A 21,971-nucleotide genomic window follows, 5' to 3' on the forward strand; every position below is an offset into this window, starting at 1 on the left:
AATAAAATCCAGACCCAGCCGTATAAAACCACGAGATATATTTCCCCTATGTTCGCCCAGTGCTGAGTCACTATTAGGCAAGTCTTGTCTTCGCAAGATTCCAAAGTCCATGCGACCATGCTGGAGGTCGGTCTGGTGGCTCTGGCACCGCACATCCGGTCCATGAGCCTCACACACGAATAATCTTCGCATGCGTGCGAGATGAAACTTAAACAGTACTACATGCATGCTGCTGCGATAATCATTATTCATCGTCGTTATAGCTCGATCGCTACCTCCCTCCTCGCCCGTACACCACTCATGCCATCATCGTCTTCGGCCAGCCGCCGCCATGGCCGAGCCCTCCTCCTCCTCCTCGCCGTGGTGGCGAGCCTCTCCACCGCGTAACCTCCCAGGACAGTAACAACAACAACCCTTTCACGTCGGTCGACTGCTAGTCGTCGTCGTCGGCGCCTTCTCCAGCTCCCTCGCCGTCCCCCACCTCCGCCAACAGCACGTTCCGGTCCAACGTGGTCGCGCTGCTGGACGAGCTCCCGTCCGCGGCGGCGCCCACGGGCTTCGCGTCTCTCTCCGGCCCGCGGCGACGGTGCCGACAGCGCCTTCGTCCGGGGCATCTGCCGCGGCGACTCCGCGCCGGGCGACTGCGCCGCCTACCTCCGAGCCGCCGCGAGGGACATCGTGAGCCGCTGCAACAGCAGCAGCCGCCGCGCCGGCATCTGGCACGACAAGTGCTTCGTCAGCTACGCCGACACCAACGCGTCCACCGACACGGAGCTGCAGTTCCGCTCCATCCTCTACAACACCGGCAAGGTCGGCGACGAGGATGCCTTCGAGAACACTTACTACGCGCTCATGAGGAGCCTCGCCCAGCGCATCGTCAATGGCTCCGGATCCACGCCGTCCTCTTCACTGGCGGTGGCGCCGAGGTTCGCGGTGGGGAAGGCCGTGTATGACCCCGCCGCACCATGCACGGGCTGCTGCAGTGCATGAGGGACCGGACGGCGGCGGAGTGCAGCCGGTGCTTGCAGGAATCGATTCCACGGCTGCCGAGCTGCTGCTACGGGAATCAGGGCGGGGTGGTGCTCGGCTACAACTGCAACCTGCGCGTGGAGATATACACCTACTATGATCTTGCGCTCGATGGCGATGCGCCGCCGCCCCTGGCACCGCCTCCGTCCAGCTTCGTCGGAGAAAGCAAGCGAGGTGAGCTTCTGAACTGCATACTGTATGCGCGTGTACACTTTTTATTATAAAAAAATTATAAAATATAGTAAACATATACTTTTACCAAACTACTCCTTCCGTTCCAAATTATAAGACATTCTAACAATCTTAAAGAGTCAAAGTTTTTTATATTTGACCAAAGTTATATAATAAAAAATAACATTTAATATATAAATTAAGTACCATTAGATTCTTTATTAGTTATATTTTTATAGTACATCAATTTGATATCATAAATCTTTATATTTCTCTCTATAATCTTGGTCAAATTTGAGATTGTTTTGTCTCTCCAAAATTCTTAGGATGTCTTATAATTTGGAACGGAGGGAGTACATTTCAAGATGAATCTACTTATATCACTTTTATATTTTCAAACTCAATCTAAAAGAATTTATTTATAGTCAAAGTTTAAAATATTTGACTTAAGACAAACTCAAAACGACTTCCTTTACAGTATGGAGGGGTAGTTACCAATTACTGTACATGCTTTGCTTTATTTTAGTTCCTTTTCTTTTTATACCGTACATCAATATGTGTTTCATCATAGTTTGCACGGAGAGATTGGTTTGTACCTGATATGTTCCCATTCTTTAAATATTGGAATAGGTTAAACTGCTATTATTGTATCTGATGATTAATTATTAGATGTTACTAGATAGATAGTAAAATCCTTTCCATATTTATAAGAATTTCTGAACTCATCTTGTCTTCAGTCAATTTCTAAGTGCAAGCTGCAAGAGACATGCATGTGCTGTCGATCCCATCCTCAGAATCACGTTGGAAGCACTGAAGGTGCCTTGAATATTGGGGATGTAGGAGTTTTAAAGTTTTTTTAGATAATAGGAGTTTTAAAGTTAGTTGATAGCAACATAAGTAGAAGTAGACGTGTCACGAGTATGACCCCACAAAGCATGTGATGTGTTTGATGGGCTACCTGACAAACGCAGGGAAGAAGAGGATTGACGTCGCTCTCGCCGTCGCGCTTCCGGTTGGAACGGTCCTTGTTGCAGTCGTTGTCGTCCTTGGTGTTTTGTTATGCAGAAGAAATAAGAGCAATCGCAAGAAAACACAGCCTGGTACATCTGCAAACTCCTGCTTCAGATTTGTTTCCGCCTGCAATTCTTTTGTCCTAGCTGTATACTGGCATATGGTTGACGACGATGTCCATGGCTATGCTTTTTTTTTTTTGAAATGGCATGGCTTTGCATTAGCATTGAGTTTTTCCTTCTTCCACTTAACAATGTCAGCCTTTCACCAGAATTAAGTCCACCTTTTCCTAATATACATGTTTTTTGCCCTAACAGACAACAACAATAGCAAAGAAGGGGGTGTCAGATATGTTGAGCCCGAGCAATTTAATGTAGCGATGTTAAGAGCTGCAACAAACAATTTCTCGGAAGAAAACAAGCTTGGAGAGGGAGGTTTTGGAGAAGTGTTCAAGGTACATTTTCATCTTTATGTATACACAACGAGAAGTTGTAGTGTAATAGGCATATGCGGTCAATGTTTGTTTCAACTAATAGATAGAAAACAGGACCTCAGGCAAGATAACAATAGCATTGGGAATGGTAGTTGTGTAGGATTAAAAAGGCCATTTACATATACAAGTGATTAGTCGAAATTGGTAAGAACAGGCACATTACTTTGTACAGGGCATATTACCTGACAGGGAAGAGATAGCTGTGAAGAGGCTTTCACAGAACTCTTCACAGGGGTTCCACGAGCTTAAGAACGAGCTCGTGCTGGCTGCCAAGCTCAAGCACAGGAACCTGGTCCAGCTCCTGGGTGTGTGCCTCCAAGAAGAGAAGCTGCTCATCTACGAGTACATGCCCAACAGAAGCTTAGACACCTTCCTATTTGGTATCCATCAAACTACTGCTTGAATTCAAGTAAGAGAACTCACGCGCATTCATCATCTTAATTTATGCTCTTTTGGTGTATGTGCAGATCCAGTGAGACGGCAGCAGCTGGATTGGAGCAGGAGGTTTGCCATCATCTGTGGTATCGCGCGGGGCCTTCTCTATCTCCATGAAGAGTCCCGCCTGAAGGTCATCCACAGAGATCTCAAGCCGAGCAATGTGTTGCTTGATGCTGATATGAACCCCAAAATTTCGGATTTCGGCCTCGCTAGGGCTTTTGGCGGAGACCAATCTAGAGATATAACAAGACGACCTGTTGGAACCCTGTAAGTACTAACAGCCAAGCAACGCGCCAATCAGTATAGTACTCAACTGGCCAGTACATCGATTAATTCTTAGTAACTATTGATTGAACGTTATCGATGGATGCAGCGGGTACATGTCCCCAGAGTATGCCTACTGGGGCCATGTCTCAACCAAATCAGACATGTTCAGCTTTGGTGTCATAGTCCTAGAGATGGTGACCGGGCGAAGGAACAACAGTGCGTACAGCGACACCTCAGACTCCGTGTCTGTGCTGAGCCTTGTAAGTGCACGTTACTGCTGGGACAATGTGGTAGGGACATGTCACACATGTGCTTCACTTACATGTACATCAATGGGTCGTATGTGCAGGTCTGGGACAAGTGGCGGGCTGGTTCTACAGGGGATGTGGTGGATCCATCGCTTGCTGAGTCACAGTACCCCGAAAGCGAGGTCCTCAACTGCATAGAGATCGGGCTACTATGCGTCCAGGAGAACCCGGCAGATCGCCCGGATGCCTCCGCGGTGGTTCTTATGCTCAGCAGCCCGAGCTCCACGTCCGATGACAGGCCAGCCCCGTCTAGGCCGGCCTTCGTGTTCAGCTCCAACTTCATCCTTGAATCTAGTTGCCGAGCTGGTGCCTTGAGCGATAAACAGCTGTCTGCTTCCCAGAACGAGGTTTCCATCTCGGAGCTTGAGCCAAGGTAGATATGTGGCATACAGTGCCGATAACAAGCAGCTAGTTGGGCTCGATTCAGCCTATAATTAATCTCATGGACCTTAAAGAATGTCTAACATGGTTAAGAAAAATACAGAAAACAGAGTAAGGTTTATGCCTGTGAGACTGCTGCTGGAAATATATCAAAGTGACCTTGTCCATCTTGTTTGATCCAAGGGCTTATATTGATCATCATCGTGACCTCTATGACCTTGCTTGTTAACATTCTTGTAGAATTGGGTTGCAATGCCTCTTCTATTTCGAATAAAGCAAGAGGAAAAAGAAATGAAATTAGTATGCATGAAGAAGTTTTAATTGATGTTTTAAGTTAAACAGGCACTATACGGAGGATTAGTTGACAGTTCCGTGGTTGGGACTTGGGGGAAAAGCTTCTTGCTCAGTGCCACCAACTCGGGTTTAGGTTTCTTATTGGATTTACTACCCAATTTACAACAGAACTGTAATCTCTGGCAAGCCTGTCCTGCAAAGTGTCACGGATGATGAGGTTGGAAGGGGGATTGCGGCGAAGATTGTATTTGAAAGAAGTGGAGGGACGCGGCCCTGGACCTCACCGGCGTGCCGGAGCCGTGATGAGCTCGACATCGCACCGAGGAGGCAGGGCGCGGCTTACAGATTAGATCCAATCTAAAGCCTGCCTTTCTATCTCTCAGCCGTGGCTTATATGACGCCCGGCTGTAACAAAACTTCCTTCTCAAGCTAACACAAAATCTATTCAAACTAATTTATCTCTAACTATTGGGACTCTTGGCGCCTTGGGCTTCCCGGTGCTTCTTGCACCGACTGTAGGTCCGGCCCCACATGACATCTCTCCCTCCCTGGAGAAGCAGCTCGACGAGCTGGAAGTCGGGAAACTGCTCCACAAATTCCTGAAGCAGGAGCCCCACCTAACATGACTCTGCAGCAGGAGCTCCCGCCCAACGCACCAGCACTTCACGGTGCCCACGCGCCATCCTGCTCTTCAACACTGCTTCAGGCTAAACCACCACCCGCCCATGCTGTAGCGGAGGAAGCACCGGCGGCTGCATCGGCGGGTCGCCATGAAAAGGCTTGAGGAGACCGACATGGAACACATCATGAATCCGTGCACCCGTCGACAGCTGTAGCTTGTACGCCGCATCGCCAACACGCTCCAACACCTGATAGGGCCCAAAGAACTATGGCCCGAGCTTTTCACGCCCCTTGACATTCAGGGACGCCACCGGCCTGTGCAGTAGGTGAAGCCACACCCATTGCCCGGGCACGAACGATACTTGGCGGTGGCGATGATCATAGACGGCATTGTAATGCTGTTGTGCCTGCTCCAGCCGATCGCGCACCTCTGCCAGAAACTCATCTCTATCTCTCATGGCCTTGTCCACCGCCGGCAGTTGTGCGTCCCCCCGGCGTATAGGAGCAGATCGACGGAGGGGATCGCCCATACACCAGCTGAAAGGGGGAGGTCTTGAGGAACTGCTGGTAAGACGAGTTGTAGCAAAATTCAGCCCACGACAGCCATTCCAACTAGTGACGGGGCCTATCCCCAGTTAAGCAACGCAAGTACATAGCAATGATATTTTTCGTCTCTCTGACTGGCCATCAGACTGCGGATGGAAGGCGGAGGTCATCTGAAGCTTGACGCCGGCCAAACGGAAGAGCTCCCTCCAAAATTCACTGGTGAACACGGGATCACGGTCACTCACAATGGTAGCTGGAATCCCGTGCAAGCGAACGATCTCGGCGAAGAAGGCACGGGCCACCGACGTCATCGTGTAAGGGTGTCCCAGCAGAATGAAGTGCGTCGCCTTGGACAGCCGATCCACCACGGTCCGAATCACCGTCTTCCCGTTCACCTTGGGCAGCGCCTCCACAAAATCCATGGCCACGTCCTCCCAGACAGCCGTAGGAACACCAAGCGGCTGCAGCAGGCCTCCCGGCTGAAGATGCTCACCCTTGTTCCTCTGGCACACCAAGCATGAGCGGATGAAATCCTGCACCACCACACGGTCATTGGGAAAGTGGAAATCCGCCCGGAGACGATGCAGGGTCTTGTGGACGCCATCATGGCCCGTGTTGTGGACGTGCTCCAGGATGGCGCGACGCGTGCTCGACGTGGTGGCTATGTACACGCGGCCCTTGAAGAGGATGAGGCCGTCGACCACAGACCACGGTGCCGACTAGACACCACCCCGGATCGCATCCCGCAGCAGGGACAGTTCCGTGTCGCCATTGATCGAACAGGGAGAATTGGGGAGCCGAGAGCGCCAGCAGCTCCGCGGGCCCTTCATCCCGGTGAGACAGGGCATCCGCCACGACGTTGAGCGCGCCCGGTCGGTACTCGACGACGAAATCATAGCCGAGAAACTTGCTCGCCACTGGTGATAAGGAATCGTCATGAGGCGCTGGTCGAGGAGGAAGCGGAGGCTCTGGTGGTCGGGGCGGACGACAAAGCGGCGCCCCCATAGATACGGGCGCCAATGTCGCACCGCCTGGACGAGGCCAATCAGCTCGCGTTTGTAGGCGGCGAGCTTGGCGTGGTGCGGCGCGATGGACTTGCTGAAGAACGCAATTGGCCCGGCGCCCTGATGCAACACCGCTCCGAAGCCTGAGCCCAATGCGTCGCATTCGACGATGAAGTCGCGGTCGAACGCTGGAAGCTGGAGCACAGGCGCCGTCGTCAGGGCTTGCTAAAGTGCGCGGAACGCGCGCTCGGCATCGTCGTTCCACCGGAAACCCTCCTTCCGGAGGAGAGCGGTGAGTGGCGCCGCAATCACGCCGAAGTCGCGGATGAACCGGCGGTAGTACTCCGCTAGGCCGAGGAAGCCCCGCACCGCCCGTGCAGACTTTGGGAGTGGCCAGTCCAAGACGGTCTGCACCTTTTGCTTGTCCATGGCCAAGCCATCTTCGGAGATCACATGGCCAAGGTAGGCCAACGACGGCAGCCCGAATGCACACTTGGACTTCTTGAGGAAGAGTTGATGGTCCTGCAACGTGCGAAACACCGTGCGAACGTGGCAGAGGTGCTCCGACCACGATGAGCTGTAGATAAGTATGTCATCGAAGAACACAAGGATGAACTGGCGGAGGAAGGGGAGCAGAATGTCGTTCATCAACGCCTGGAATGTCGCCGGTGCATTGGAGAGGCCGAACGGCATCACCAAGAACTCGAACAAGCCTTGGTGAGTGCAGAACGCCGTATTCTCCACATCGTCGGGGTGCATCAGCACTTGATGGTAGCCGGAGCGCATGTCGAGCTTGGTGAAGACCCATGCGCCCTGCAGCTCGTCCCGCAGCTCCTCCACCACGGGGATGGGAAACTTGTCCTTGATGGTGGCATCGTTGAGCGCACGATAGTCGACGCAGAAACGCCACGTGCCGTCGTGCTTGCGGATGAGGAGCGCCGGCGAGGACAAAGCCGACGAGCTCGGCCGGATAATGCCCAAGCGCAACATGTCATCACACTGGCGCTCCAACTCATCCTTCTGAGCGTGCGCGTAGCGGTATGGTCTGACCGCCACGGCGCCCGCGCCTGGCTTGAGGCGAATGCGGTGGCTGAGATGGCGGCGCGGCGGCAAGCCCTATGGTTCCACGAAAAGGCGTGCAAATTCCTCCGGTAAGGTGTTCAAGAGGTCGCTCTCCGATGCCGTCGTCAGTGCGGCAGCCGACGGCCCCGGCGTCGTGTCCATGCCACGCCACAGGACGCAGTTGTCGTTGCGGACGAGTGCCATGGTGTGTTTGGCGAAGTCCCAGAGTATCAGCCCAAGCGTGGCAAGCCACTGGACGCCGAGCACCATGTCGTACTCGCCGAGGGGAAGGGCGTAGAGCTCGAGGTCGAACGCCTCCCCCCCCCCCCCCCGATGTGTACTGTCTGTGCGGATGTCTTGCCCGGGGAAGCGACGCGCTCGCCGTTCGCCACCACCACCGAGAGCCCAATGCTTGGCCGGATCACGATGCCCGCGCGGCGCGCCATGTCGACGTCAATGAAGTTGTGCAACGAGCCGGAGTCGAGCAGGGCACAGAGACGTAGACTTTCATGGTCTAGAAGCCGCGGGCGCGGACCCCGGTGATGGCGTGCAGGGAGATTCCCGGCGCGTCGTACACGGCTGTGAGCGCAGTGCACTCGATCTCCTCGTCGATCTGCTCTTCGTCGTCGGCGACCTCGATGATGAACAACTTCTTGCAACGGTGGCCGAGGACGAATTTCTCGTCACAGTTGTAGACAGTTGTAGCACAGACCATCTGCCCGGCGCTGGGCCATCTCGTTGGGAGAGAGACGGCGACGCGGAAGAGTGGAGGCCAGAGGAGTGGTCTTGCCGGATCCGGAGGCGGCGACCGACGCTAATGCCGGGGAGCGGGCGTTGGAGTCGCCCTTGGGTGCTGGCGACCCGGCGTGGGTGTTTGCTGATGAACGCGTGCTGCGGCCGTGCCCAGGATCCGAGGGAGCCAGCTGCTGGCACTGCTCGTACGCGCGCGCAAGCATGATGGCGTCGTCCAGCGACTGCGGGCGGCGGAGCGCGACATCTAGACGAGTTGCTGCTCGGTGAGGTCGGCGTCGCAGCAGGCCAGGGCCAGGAACTTGTCGGTGTAGTCCTCGACCGACATGGTCCGGCGAAGCATCATGATTTCGCCGACGGGGCTATCCGTCATCGGCGGCCCGAAGCGTTGTTGGACAAGCTGGGCGAAGCGGCGCCAAGAAGGAGTCCCTGCCGTGAGCTCTAGCCGGTAGTACCATAGCTGGGCGGAGCCGGTGAGATGCATCGCCGCGTACCAGACACGGCAGCGCTCCGGCGTGTTCCAGCCGCGAAAGAAAGTTTCGCAACGATTCAGCCACGGAAGTGGGTCTTCTTTCCCATCGTACGATGGGAACTCGAGGCGGACGCGTGGATGGAAGCGAGAGTCGATGAGGTAGTCCTCCTCGCGCCACTGGTCCCACGGATCCGGACAGAACGGCGACGGCTCCGGGCAGAACGGTGGTGGGTGCGGCCGCGGGGGTGGTTTGGAGCTGTGTTTGGGCGGGCCATTGACGGAGTGCACCGCGGTGTCCTCGTCGTCCCCCGCCGGGGCCTTGCCGTCGCGCTGCGCTGATTCGACACGGATGACGGCGAGGTTAAGGGCGCGAACTTCCTGGGTGTTCTCGAACGCGGCCGCCTGGAGAGCGACGACCTTGTCCGGCAGGGCGGCGAGCTTGGACACCACCAGAGCTAGCGGCGTCAGACAATCGACTTTGACAGCCATCTCGTCGAATTTGGCGCCGAGATTGTTGACGGTGGCCGCGAGATCACGGAGGCCGTCGGACATCTCCTTCATCTGCAGCTTCAGATCGTCACCCATGGGCACGTAACAAGGCTCAGCAGATACCAAGTTGTCACGGATGATGAGGTTGGAAGGGGGATTGCGGCGAAGATTGTATTTGAAAGAAGTGGAGGGACGCGGCCCTGGGCCTCGCCGGTGCGCCGGAGCCGTGATGAGATCGACGTCGCACCGAGGAGGCAGGGCGCGGCTTACAGATTAGATCCAATCTAAAGCCTGCCTTTCTATCTCTCAGCCGTGGCTTATATGACGCCCGGCTGTAACAAAACTTCCTTCTCAAGTTAACACAAAATCTATTCAAACTAATTTATCTCTAACTACTGGGACTCTTGGCGCCCTAGGCTTCCCGGTGCTTCTTGCGCCGACTGTAGGTCCGGCTCCACATGACACGAAGCCTGTGTGATTTTGTTGGACTCTTCTGGAGGTGTCCTTTTGTGTAATGACTGGGCAAGTTTAGATCCATGGCCAGCCTCCGCGCCTTGCGGAGCAAGGACAGACAAAGCAAGGAAGAGTGACCTCTGTTTGGTTCACCCAGCCCGTCCTTTCCGCTTAATCTCATATTGAGTCTTCAAGAATAAGTCTATAGTACCCCATCAAATTAATTAAAATGGCAGGGCACTGCCACTGCTGTAGGGGAGGGGGCGGCGAGGAGAAGCTTGTGGCTTCTTACAATAAAATGCTGGTCACTAGCCAGGTGTGCGGGCATTCCAATGGTTTCCGAAAATAGAGATAGCATCCTTTCAGATAATAGGGTGTACATCCAATCAAAGTTCGAAGTGTAGATAACAGAAGATGGTTAATCATGCCTCGGTCATAGAAATTAGGCTGAAATAGTTGTTTGCTCTGTCCAGTGAAAAGCAATCGACCTATTGCCTCAAAGATTCGCCTAAGGGAGGCAGTTCGTTGTCCTTGTAAAACACTAGTTAACTAGGTGAATTATTATCAATGAGGATTACCTGAAGAATATTCATGTTTTGGCAAGTATGATTCAACCAGCAAGTCCCCAAGGTCCAACAAAAGAAAAGCATCATCCTTGGCCTCCAATGACCTGCAATAGTTAAATCAACTTCCATGAATCAATCACCTTGTTGAAATGTCTAATTCATCAGTACTACAATCCCAAAACAAAGCATCACAATGTTTGATCCTAGCTTCAGGTCATGCATTTTGCAGATTTAAGGTCCAGATGGGCGTATCTAGCTTAATGAATGGTCATACGTTTATACGCACTTCTAAATCATATACTACAGTATCCAATAATTACCAAAGGAGAGGTCTGGGTGCTGAAGTTTGTATGCAGTGATTGTCAAACTGAATCAATGATCCCGTGCTATCCATAGAAAGAAAATCGAACACAATCAGGCTAAGATTGTGTGACTTAAATCAATGATTTAATTGTCGGAACACCAACAGGCTAAGATTTATGTTAGTACCTTGCTCTTGGAGTTTTGCTGCCGAGATCCAATCAGGCTTCCAAATGACACTCTGTAAAGATCAAGCTGTAAACAATCACACAAGTTAAGCCCAATAGCACCTAGTGTGATTTAGCAGTGCAGATCTCAAGAATCCATACCTTGATGAAATCAAAACAGACTAATCCCTTGTGCAGTGTTTGCATCCACCCCACGACCTTGCATGGCAGTGTGTGTTCAGTTTTCCGCAAAACCTCGATGCGGGCACCGTTTATCGGCGGCTTAGGGACGGAGCATTGTGATGGCAGGGGCCACCGCTCGATCCAGAACCTCACCAGGGAGCAGCATCGGCATACGCATTTTACCGAACACGTGGGGCGCGTCAGACTTGGTGGCAATACGAGCTCGTCTGACCGGTGCCGGCACAATGGAGGGTTGGGGGGAATGGGCAGCTGAGCAGGCAACGCTGAGTGAGGGGCGGGGAGGCAGCGCAATTGCGGACGGCCGTGGTGGATACGGGGACGGAGAGGCGGCGAAGAGATCGCAGACCGGACAGCCGTGCCGCTGGGGGGGCATTCGAGGGGGACGAGAACGGGCAGGGAGGCGACAAGCTCGCTGATGGACGCGGAGGCCGAACGTTGCGGCCTTGCGGGCGAGCGAGGACGCCGCCGAGGAGGTCAGGATGGTGGCGTCGAGCTCATCATTGAGGCCGCCGAGGGCGGTTCGACCGGGGAGGCGGTGAAGTAGCGATATGCAATGCAACCGGTAAAAAAATTGTTCCTCGTCAACTCTGTTGATTTTAGAACCGAAGGTTCTTCCTTCGGAGAAGAAATTTACTATCTTTTTAACTCTATATATGAGTAAACCAAGAAATTCGAGAGGGTTGTTTTTGAGCGTGTAGAAATTCTTCTGTGGAGTGTTCCTTCAGAAAAGAGGACGGCACTGACTTTCTTTTTCCTGGACCATTTTCTACGGATTGTTCAGGTATAACCGCAAACGAATAAAATTGAGAATATGTGTAGAAACCTGGATCAGTAAAGCAAGTAGCCAACAGGCTGTTGAACTCAAGCGCCTTTGAACCTGGTTCATTCCTTCCTCAACACTAACAGTTTGAGGAATGCAATACCATGAATAACCTTCAGGCACTTCAGACGGTTCATTCACCGAGACTCTCGGTACGTACACAAATCATATAAATCAGTCATTTGACACATCCTTTTCGTACACAATCATACAAATCAATCATTTGACACATCTTTTCTGTATCTTCTCCAATCAGCTCTACATCTTTTTACAATTGCCTTCGTGGGGGAAACAGGTGAGAAGGAGATGCCTATATTTGGCAGAAACCAGCCACCATCAGAACAGAGCATGAATCGACAATAGATCTGATTAACTTCAGTATGGTTATGCGCTGGTGAGGAGTTTCTGATGTACTGAGTCATCCGTTGCACAATCAAGATCCTTGCCATCGTGCTCATTTTCCTGTCACTCATGCAGCCATACAACCTCGGTTTGTGGCGTTTGCCTAGACTTGTGAAATAGCACCAATCATGATTTGCAGTAAAATGTTGAACGCTTCTCTGAACAGCAGAATCATGATTAATTGTGCCAAAGGTTGCATCACCAGCGAAACAATTTAAGACTTGTCATGCAGAGGAGACCAGAAAGGGTACTGCAAAACACATAGTTTCATTGTTAGATTGACCCCGCTAAAAGTTGATCTTAAACCAAGGCTGTTGGCTGTTCCTTTTGCCAAGATTTATCAAATGTAAAATTTTAATGTATGCCAATACAATGTAATACAAGAATGCAATACATTCTATTAGAACAAAAAGCAACAAAATTTTAATAATTTGTACTAAAAATGCACTTGAACATCAATGCCCCTGTCAGTGCAGTAATAAAACTGTATCAATATATGCAACAACATGCCAGGAGCAAATGGTAGTCACCTTTTTTGCACCTATGAATTGATAGCAAAACAGGACAATAATAAAACAAAGCCACCCTAAAAACATGGATATGCAAGTCGTTATGCTCTAAGCTACGAATGATAATAAACAAAACCATGGCAAATGTGCACAAAAAAAAAGTATGCCATGGTGATCTCCACACAGGATTGGACAGATTGTAGCTCCAAAAGCATGACAGATATCTAGTTTGTTTCTTGTGGTGCATGCAAATATATTCTCTTTCCCAATGTAGAAAACCTGACAAGTTTGGCACTAACCAATCAGAAAGACACTCAACACCAGTAATAGGGTGATCCGAATAGAACGGCCAAACTGCATGGTTTGCTGTTGGCCTTGTATATGAAGCCCACCCGTCCTTGAAGAAATTCTGGAATTCTCCTTCCAACTTGTTAAATAATTTCTGCTTCTTTCAGTAAGCCCATTAAATCTCTGTAAAACATAATGAACAAAACCAGCCATCAGAAAAACATTTATAAGGATCGTACAGTTCAAAAAAACAAATATTTTTTCTATGCACGAATAAAAGCCATTGTTGATGTGTAAACTCATGAAAAAAAAAGACAGTAAACAACACTCAGGTTTGGGACACACTAATGGCATATGCAATGGCATCCAATAGCCAAAATATGAAAATAAATCAATATTCTCCCTTCTTCCCTTGAACAAGTATCTTGAGAAATATCACAATATCAACTTCTAATTATAGATTGTATAAATTGCAAATGACATTATAACAATTTCTAGGATTGATCCATTACCTTTTCCATAAAAAATAAGGCTTGATTTTATTACTTATTTAAAGGAGCCATGTGACCATCAAGGGATACTAAACTATTCGAGTGAGTTCGGTATCTCCAGGGATCATTTGGAGAAGCATCTATATTATAAATCAAATAAGGGAGTATTAACATTTAACACATTAAATCTACAATAGTATGGTGCAGAGGAGAAAGTTGATATACCTGTGTTAATAAGGACAGAACCCTGAAGTCAAGATTATTTGGCATATCGTATCTTATTGGATGATGTTCATCACTCTTAGGTTTCCACAAGCTATTCCAGAACCATCTCATTCTTGTTAAAGATTCTGTGCTTCTCCGGATGCCTGATAAAGCAGTTGTCTGATTTGAGGCCTCAACCCCGTTTGGAGATGATTTTTTATCATCATCCATCTCATTACCAATGTCAATCTTCCAGTGACTATCACCAGAACTCAAATTTGTTCTGTGGCCATGAAATTGGTCAACTAGACCACAAACATCACTCTTGGCACTAGAAATTTGCCTGCGTGGTACTTCATGAATGTCTTTAATGATCAAAGCCGCATCTCTGTCATCATTCATGCCAATTGGCACATTGTTTTGTCTAGATGGAATATGGTAACTATTGTCTGTGCTCATTTCTGAAAAAAACTCTGCAGGTGCTGAAAGAAAAGCAACTAGGTCATCTCGCTCCTCATCATCTAGCTTCACCCAGTTGAGACCTTGCCTGCCATTGTCCATTGAAGAACCGTTTATTTCTTTCTCTACACGAGAAATCTGATCCTCAATTGCTACAACAAACTGCCGACGTCTGGCCACTGTACCCTCTTCCAGTGAATACTTATCATTGCTTGAACTTACAGCTCTCTCAAACTGCTCCAACTGCACAGACAATAAGTGGAAACCATTAGCAAAACCATAAACTGTTGTACAAGTCAACTACAAAGGTTTAGGTAAAAACATGCCTGCCATTTTGCAGTCCCTAAAGCTGTCTGTAGCTCCCTTTGCAAATCATTTACCTCCTCTGAGCTAGAACCATTACTGCGTTCTCGCATCCAAGTTCTATAGATAGATTCCATCCTGCAAGAATTCACCAAATTCAATAATTTTGCATTAAATTATAAGTTCCTAAACACATTTAACTTTTTGCAATTGCAGATGTCTGTTCCAACGAGAGTTTGTATTAATTGTCCCAATCCAAACGGTGCTCACATGGCAAAATAAACAAATAGAATTGTCAACTCGAGCAAATTAATAATTGTTTAGAATGGGGCATACTTGCCCCAACCACACAATACAAAATAGCAACATAAATCAAACCAATAAAAATATGAGGGGGTTATTAAGGGGCAGCAAAGAACCAGTTTTTTACCCAGAACATCACTATCTGAACTAAACCAGGAAGTACGGCCAAAATAGGTAGAGCCACAAAACGTTAACCAGCAGCGGTTCACCAATCAGAGTGCAAACAAGCACCCAAATCTCATCTTAACCCCAACCAACAACCTCTAAAGCCCAATAATCACTAAAATCTAATAGAAAAATCAGACACAATTTTTTACAAAAGGTACAAAAATTACTCGACCCCTCAAACAAGTAAGGGTTAGAAATTCAGAATCCCGTCTTTAACACACTATAAACCCATAATCCCCCAAACAATCAAGGACAGCATTCCAATCTTCCAAAAAAGGAGAACAATAAAAAACAATCGAATTTTGGCAGCCCCTAACTCAATGAATCGAACCCACAGATTAGTAAGGCACTCACAAGTCCGCCGACTCCTGCACCTCCTCGGCGGCCTGGAAGAACCCGTCCTTCTGCCACTGCTCGAGCCCTCCCGGCGCCGCCATGCCGGGCCTCCGCCGCCGCTGCAGATCAAATCAGGCACCAGACACCGGACCGGCTTCAAACCGCCAACACCACCCGCAGCGGCTCCGAAATCCAGCCGCCCCGCCTCAACCCCGCGCGGCCACGCCAGCAAGCGAGATCCCGCTGGGGGCCCTCCGATCAGGAACTGTGCACGCCAAGAAAAGGCCGGCGATTGCTTGCGAGCTTCCGCTCCCGCTGGGAGGAAGCGGAAGCGGGGAGAGGAAGGAGACGTAGGAGGATGGGCGACGCGACGGGGAGTAGGAGGGAGAGGGGGAGGAGAGGCGAGGAGAGGTAGGGGGCAGTGAACTACTCCCCAGCTATATCGCGGCCTCCTGTTGGCGTTGCTGGGTTGGGTTTGGGTTCTTGCTTTTCAGGTGGCTTCAGGATGTCAGCTCTTTCTTCCCCACCAGCATCAACCAGATTTTCAGCACAAACAGTTACTTATTTTTTTTTAGCAGGGAAGTTTATTGCTCCCACAATTATGGATAATTTATTGGTGTAAAAAAAATTACGCTTCTGTAATACGAGTCATTAGATGTCTCTTATTGTTGGTTTTAGAGCGGCTTTGAATACATCATTTAGACAATATATTGTCTGAAAACAATTCTTAGAAAAAGTTTATCCGGTAAGAATGAGATGAGAGCATGTTTCATGCTTTTGTTTCCAAAGGAGCTTGTTTCATGTTTAACGTGATACCCCTTATTAACTAAGAATCCGAGTTTGATACGTGTTGTATTAGATTTGGACAAGAGCATATTTTTTCATGGAAAATATTAGAAGATAAGGATTCTGTCGCTTTGGGTGCATCACTTTTTTTTCTTGGTTGGATTTCTTTGCAAGGGTATGTGCATATCATCTCTGCTTTACTATCTTGACGAAGTTTAAATATTCATCCTTTCAGGCGTACAAGCTAAAACTTGTGCGAACCATTTCTTAGCCGTTTTCTTTTGAGAAACAAATTACGAGACCGAACAGCAATAGTATAATGGAGTTAAGATTAAATCACATTTAATTCTAGGAACAAAGGGAGTCAAAGTGCAAATACATGAATAAACAATACCAGATAAAAAACTATTTATGTATTTTAAAATAAGTGCGGCTGTTTGCGGCAGGTATGGCGCCAGCGCCAGAGGGGCAAAACCGGAAGCCAACAAAATTGAGACTAGCTTTGATAGTGATGGTGGTGGACCAGTGACATCTCGTGTGGCCACAAAATTGGCTCCATTGGACGCTGATGCGCCAGCCACCCAACACACATGCTGTAACAACATGCCTGCATCAGCTGCTCACAAGTACTAATACAAAAATAAACCTGATTACCTGCATGGAGTTCATAGCTATGCTAATGTAGTATAAAATGCTACACCTGTCAGAACTCAGAAGATGTGTTTTTTGATCAGTGTAATCAGATCTGCAAGAACGGCAATATCTGGCAGTGCTTGATCATTAGAAAAATCCAAGAGATAATCTTGAACTGATCACACACACATATTTATATGACTAACCGCAAGGGACAATCATTTATAATCATGTCATGCTTTGGAGGCACCAGCCAAATTATGCACCGAATGACCTGTCCTACAGATGCGCCCATGGAATACAAAATCGTTCGATAATCGCGATTATCGGCGAAATTTACCGTTACCGATGTTGACTGATAAACGTTATCAATTGATTTTTCGATGGATTTCAATCTAAATTTCAAAAATTCAAAAAAATTTATAACTAGTGTGGAAAAAATTCTATAAAAAACTAGAGTCTCTCTATAGTCTAGAATGATGTCACATATTAAAAACAACCACCGTTTGCTTAGACAAAAAAATGTTTCCAATACTAAAGCCTGATAATTGATGCAAATCCATCGATAATCAATGCAAATCAGTTGATATTCAACAATTTTGGTTGATTTTCTATTTCCTTTCACCAACTTGACCAAATATGCATAGGGTATTTACTATATTGTTGTATATTATGCTACAAATGGATGGTTATACTGATAATTTGCAATGTAGACTAGTGTTAAATATTAGTGGTGGGAAGAAAGACTTCAATGTTGACTTGTTGTTAAATCGGTTAGGATACAATAGGCTTCAATGTTGACTATAATATGTATGCTTATACTAAAAAAACTATGTCTAAATGTCTAATTGGTTTACATAATTATTATATAAAAAAGTGTCATTTATGAAAAATGGATGTTTTAAGTGTCTTTCTGTATGAATTATGGATGTGGTCATATGAGTCTGTTACCAATTTGCATAAAACTTGTGTCAATTTATGCTAATATGGACAATGTGGTTTGTATGGACTATGTACTTTTTTGTATTTATGTGCAATTTCATTTGGTGTATGTCTATTTGTGTGGTTTGCATAATTATACATAACATGGATATATGTAATATGTATCTATAGTTTATTCAATTTATGTCCAAAATATATGTACATGTTTATTTCTAATGCAATTCTATCGTAAGCTACGTATGTATGTATAATTTACCTTATAAAATACCATACATAACAAACCAAATAAAAATACTATAAAAATTTCTATTTTCCATCTGCTAAATACATTTCTCAGCCGAATTTTCGATAAATCGACCGATTTGCATCGATTATCAATGATAAATCATTGATTATCGATATTTGAATTTGATCTTCCTTATCAGTCGATTTTAGCGATATTTCACCGATTTTCAATCGATTATCGATACCGGAGGGCACTGATAAACCATGTATCAATGATAACGTAAACCCTGGATGCGCCAGTTCACGTGTGATGAACAGATGGCATGAAACAGTTTGTTGCCTACTAGGCAGTAGCCACCAGCCACCAAAGCCCTATTGGCCATTTATTAGTTTTGCTGTTGCTGCAACTGTTCTTAATTTTTCTTTCATGTATAAATACACTTGTCAGGTGATCAGTGAAGATTATTATTGATTTAAGTTACATTTCTTCGATTAAAGGTTCCCATTATTTGTGTCAAGTGTCAAAATGACGCAACTAGCTACTGGAATTCCTTTTGGAGGTGCTCGCTGACAAGGACAGCAAGGCACCACTTGTGGGGACAATAAATCTTACCTCCAATGATATTAGCCATTTGTGTGCACAATGCAAGGCATTTGTTCGCTTAAAGTCCATACACATCCAAATGGGTGTGTGAAAAGGCGTAAACGACATCTTGCTAGATTAGCAATTGTGGGCACAGTGCAATGTACTGTAACTTGTTGATCTTTAACTTCAAAAAAAATAACTTCAAAAAAACTTGTTGACCTCAAGTTTTTATGCTTCCAAAATGGGATATGATAAAAGTGTGAAAAAAATCCTGGATCACTGATAGTGGGCATCCGAATCATGTCCCAATGGATTGTGCAAAAGCAAAAGACAAAGTAACTCCGCCATATATACATTCACATCAATAAGACAATGAGAAATTTTACAATTTGCAGGAAATCATCAAGAAGTCTGATAACAATTTATTCATTCATGGGCATTAATCCAATATGCTGCATATTTACAGGTATATATATATATATATATCATTATACTCGATTTTATTTAAGAATTTGAGCATATGGCACATGGGAGAAACTAATGCGCCAAAAAAATACATATACACCATTAGCCCAGATGATGGCCGTCCGTAATATGCCCTTCTGCTAAATAAGTTGTTACATCAGCCTTACTGGTCGGCGACATCACTCCATCCGGAAGGGATTAGCTCAGAAGTCGCTTTCTTCCACCAAAAGCAACATTAACAATGTGGAACAACATACTTAAATCACAAGCCACCGAGGCGCACATAAATTGATGACTCGATTTCGCGTAATCTTCGGATCAAACATGCATCTGATGATGCATCATTGGGCATCTTCAGTTGGGAGGAGGATCGGAGCTAGTATGCCGTGCCAGTCGTCCTTGGATTCCTGAGCAGACAACAGTTTGTTTCGTTTCAACAGCAACACCACCATGTGCAACACAGGTTTCTCCATCCACATGGCAGCTGGGCGATTCCAACATGCCCCCATTGTGCTCTTGCACTCAACTAATGATCACTTCCCATGTAGAGTAGGATTTCAAGCGTTTTCTATTCTGAGGAGATTTCACAATTTAAATTTGATTTTCAATTTCAAATTTGATTTTGTATGTGTGAGAATCGCCCAATTTGCACTCGGTTTAGGTAAAAATTATTGATTAATCCATTAAGGTGAGAGTTAACACGTGTCCGTCTCTCGACACGCCACGTGTTAATCCATATCTTAGAGGCACTTAATCAACACAGTTCACCTAAAACGATCGCAAATCCGGTAGTCACAGTACGTGTTTGCCAAATGCCCAGGATTAAGCACATGTACCGTTATACAATCGCATCCACAGTGCCGATGAACCACAAGAGCAGTTTTACATTACCAAAGTTCAATACAGGTTCGATACAAGAGGGTTCCAACTAACTTTCATTACAAGCTTTGGGCTCACGAAAGCCATATTAAATAGAAACTTAGAGTTTATTACATTTACATGCTCTCACGGAGCTCGATTACGATAAAGGCATACAAAGATAATGATGCCTTGCTCAAGGACATCATTATAGCCACAACGACCTACTCCTCCCCCACACTTGGATCAGCGGGGTAGAAGTGGCCGAACACCACTTTCCGGCTCACCTGCAACTAAGTTTAGAAAGTAACCTGAGTACAAAGGTACTCGCAAGACTTACGCGATTAAATAAGCAAGGATTATGCAAAGGCTCAGATGAAAACTTTAGGGTTAAGTAATTATTGCAAGGCAAGAGCTCTCTAAACCATCACCTAGTAATATTAATTATTCTTGCCCAAACCCCAAAAATTTTAGTTGATTAAGAGCATAATATATGAATGATCATAAAGGTGGCAAGAGAGTAGGTACCAAAATGTAATACATACGAACTATATATATATCCCAACAATACACAAGTGAGATAGCTAAACTAAACCAGATTAGATAGGTGCAAGGAATATGCTTAGCTGCTTGCCTTGGTTAACCTCGGGCTCGACCACGAACGGGACTCCGGCCTCTGGCTCAACGGACTTGGCGGACTCCACGGGTTCGGCATCAGATGGTTCTGTCACTATAATGCAAGAATGCGATGCATGCATTAGAGAGATGCTAAGAATTATGCGAAAGTGATATGACATGAACAATGAATGCCACAATGCGATGATGCACAAACGTAGCACACACGACGGAACATGTGAGCAACGAACTAGAGCGTGAATTAAGAAACGAACTTACACCGCAAGCATAAATCATGTAATAAATTGAGTAAGAAGATAACATTCCAAAGAACTCATGAAAATTGGTTTTGCAGTAAAAGCATTTTCCTAGAATTAACCATAAATATATTAATTTTCAGCCACTCTAAACAAGATAAACTAGAAAATGCATGCAAACTTAACTAAACAAATCAAATAAAATTATCATAGATACTAGGCATGAATAAAAGGCTAACAAAACTAGTTTAACCATTTTATCACTTTCCAGCAAAAAGTTCTACATTAAACCATTTTTAGACCGAGCATAAGAAAACATCTTAACAAATAGCAGGAAAACATATGAGCAAGTTGCACCACTGGAAACTACACTTCACAAGGAGTCTAGAAAAATTTGGTTTGGCATTTTTAGAGCAATATAGAAATAACTAAGCATTAAACTCACTTTTGCAAGATAAAACTATAGATAAATCTACAGTAATGTAACATGCAAAAAAAATATTTTTCTTGAGTAGACCTAAGCTAGAGGAAGCCAACAAAACAAGTTTCAAATTTTTCTGAGCTATACACGAATTTCTATAGATTTTGCAAATTCGCTGCTAAAATAAACATGCTTGAAAACGCTAGGTGCACCCAGCCGAGCCGGCCCAGGCGCCGACAGGCGGGCCCCACTGGGCAGGCGCCCCACCTAGGCCGGGTCAAGGCAAGGCCAGCCCTGACCGCGGTGTGGGCGTGGCCACGGCGCGCAAGCGCACGCGTCGCGCGCGGCGTCGGCGGGCGGCGGCGCGGTGAGGCGGAGCCGGAGCGAGGCAGGGGGCGCGCGCACGGGGTGAAGGGGATGGCGGCGAAGCTCACCAGCGGCGGCGCGGGCGTAGAACGGCGACGAGGGGGGGGGCGTGGCAGTGTTGGGCGGCTGAGGGCGGAGAACGACACCGGCGGCCCTGCACGGTGTGGGAAGGGGCCGGGTTATGGCCGAAATCGAAGGAGGAGGGTGAGAGGGAGCTCCCCGCATGAGGAATCGAGGAGAGGCCAACCGGAGACGAAGAACCGACGGCAGCGATGGAGCTCGGGGCGGTCGGCAATGGGGGATTTGGGCTAGGGTTTGAGGGGAAAGGGGCCGGCCGGGCGAGGATATGGAGAGGGCGAGGGGGGCGGACTCGGTGCGGATAAGGACGCACGCAGAACGAGGATCGCTGGCACGTGGCACGTGGTTGGCCGGCGGCGGTGGCGACGCGTGTGGCGCGCTGAGACAGAGTAGGGAGAAGAGAAGGGTGAGGATGACGGGTGGGCCCGGG

The 21,971-nt window shown here is 47.5% G+C and overlaps 1 protein-coding gene, 1 long non-coding RNA gene and 1 pseudogene across 2 annotated transcripts; 1 reads left to right on the forward strand and 2 right to left on the reverse strand.

The window, feature by feature from the left end:
• The first annotated feature begins 220 nt into the window (after positions 1-220).
• On the forward strand, positions 221-4,312 carry LOC120711911 (annotated as a pseudogene).
• On the reverse strand, positions 1,092-3,016 carry LOC120711916. The gene is made up of 3 exons (XR_005690539.1): positions 2,887-3,016; positions 2,159-2,521; positions 1,092-1,223 (listed from the first exon to the last, which is right to left on the reverse strand). It is a non-coding gene; the product is annotated as an uncharacterized LOC120711916 (long non-coding RNA).
• A 7,569-nt stretch (positions 4,313-11,881) lies between the features above and the next one.
• Positions 11,882-15,838, reverse strand: LOC120711912. Its single transcript, XM_039997593.1, has 5 exons — positions 15,328-15,838; positions 14,526-14,640; positions 13,762-14,442; positions 13,057-13,228; positions 11,882-12,498 (listed from the first exon to the last, which is right to left on the reverse strand). Exons 1-5 carry the CDS (start codon positions 15,408-15,410, stop codon positions 12,473-12,475), a joined length of 1,077 nt encoding a protein of 358 aa, XP_039853527.1. The 5' UTR covers positions 15,411-15,838; the 3' UTR covers positions 11,882-12,472.
• Positions 15,839-21,971: the final 6,133 nt, after the last annotated feature.

The sequence above is a fragment of the Panicum virgatum genome, chromosome 6K (assembly GCF_016808335.1).
Source record: "Panicum virgatum strain AP13 chromosome 6K, P.virgatum_v5, whole genome shotgun sequence".
NCBI lineage: Eukaryota > Viridiplantae > Streptophyta > Magnoliopsida > Poales > Poaceae > Panicum > Panicum virgatum.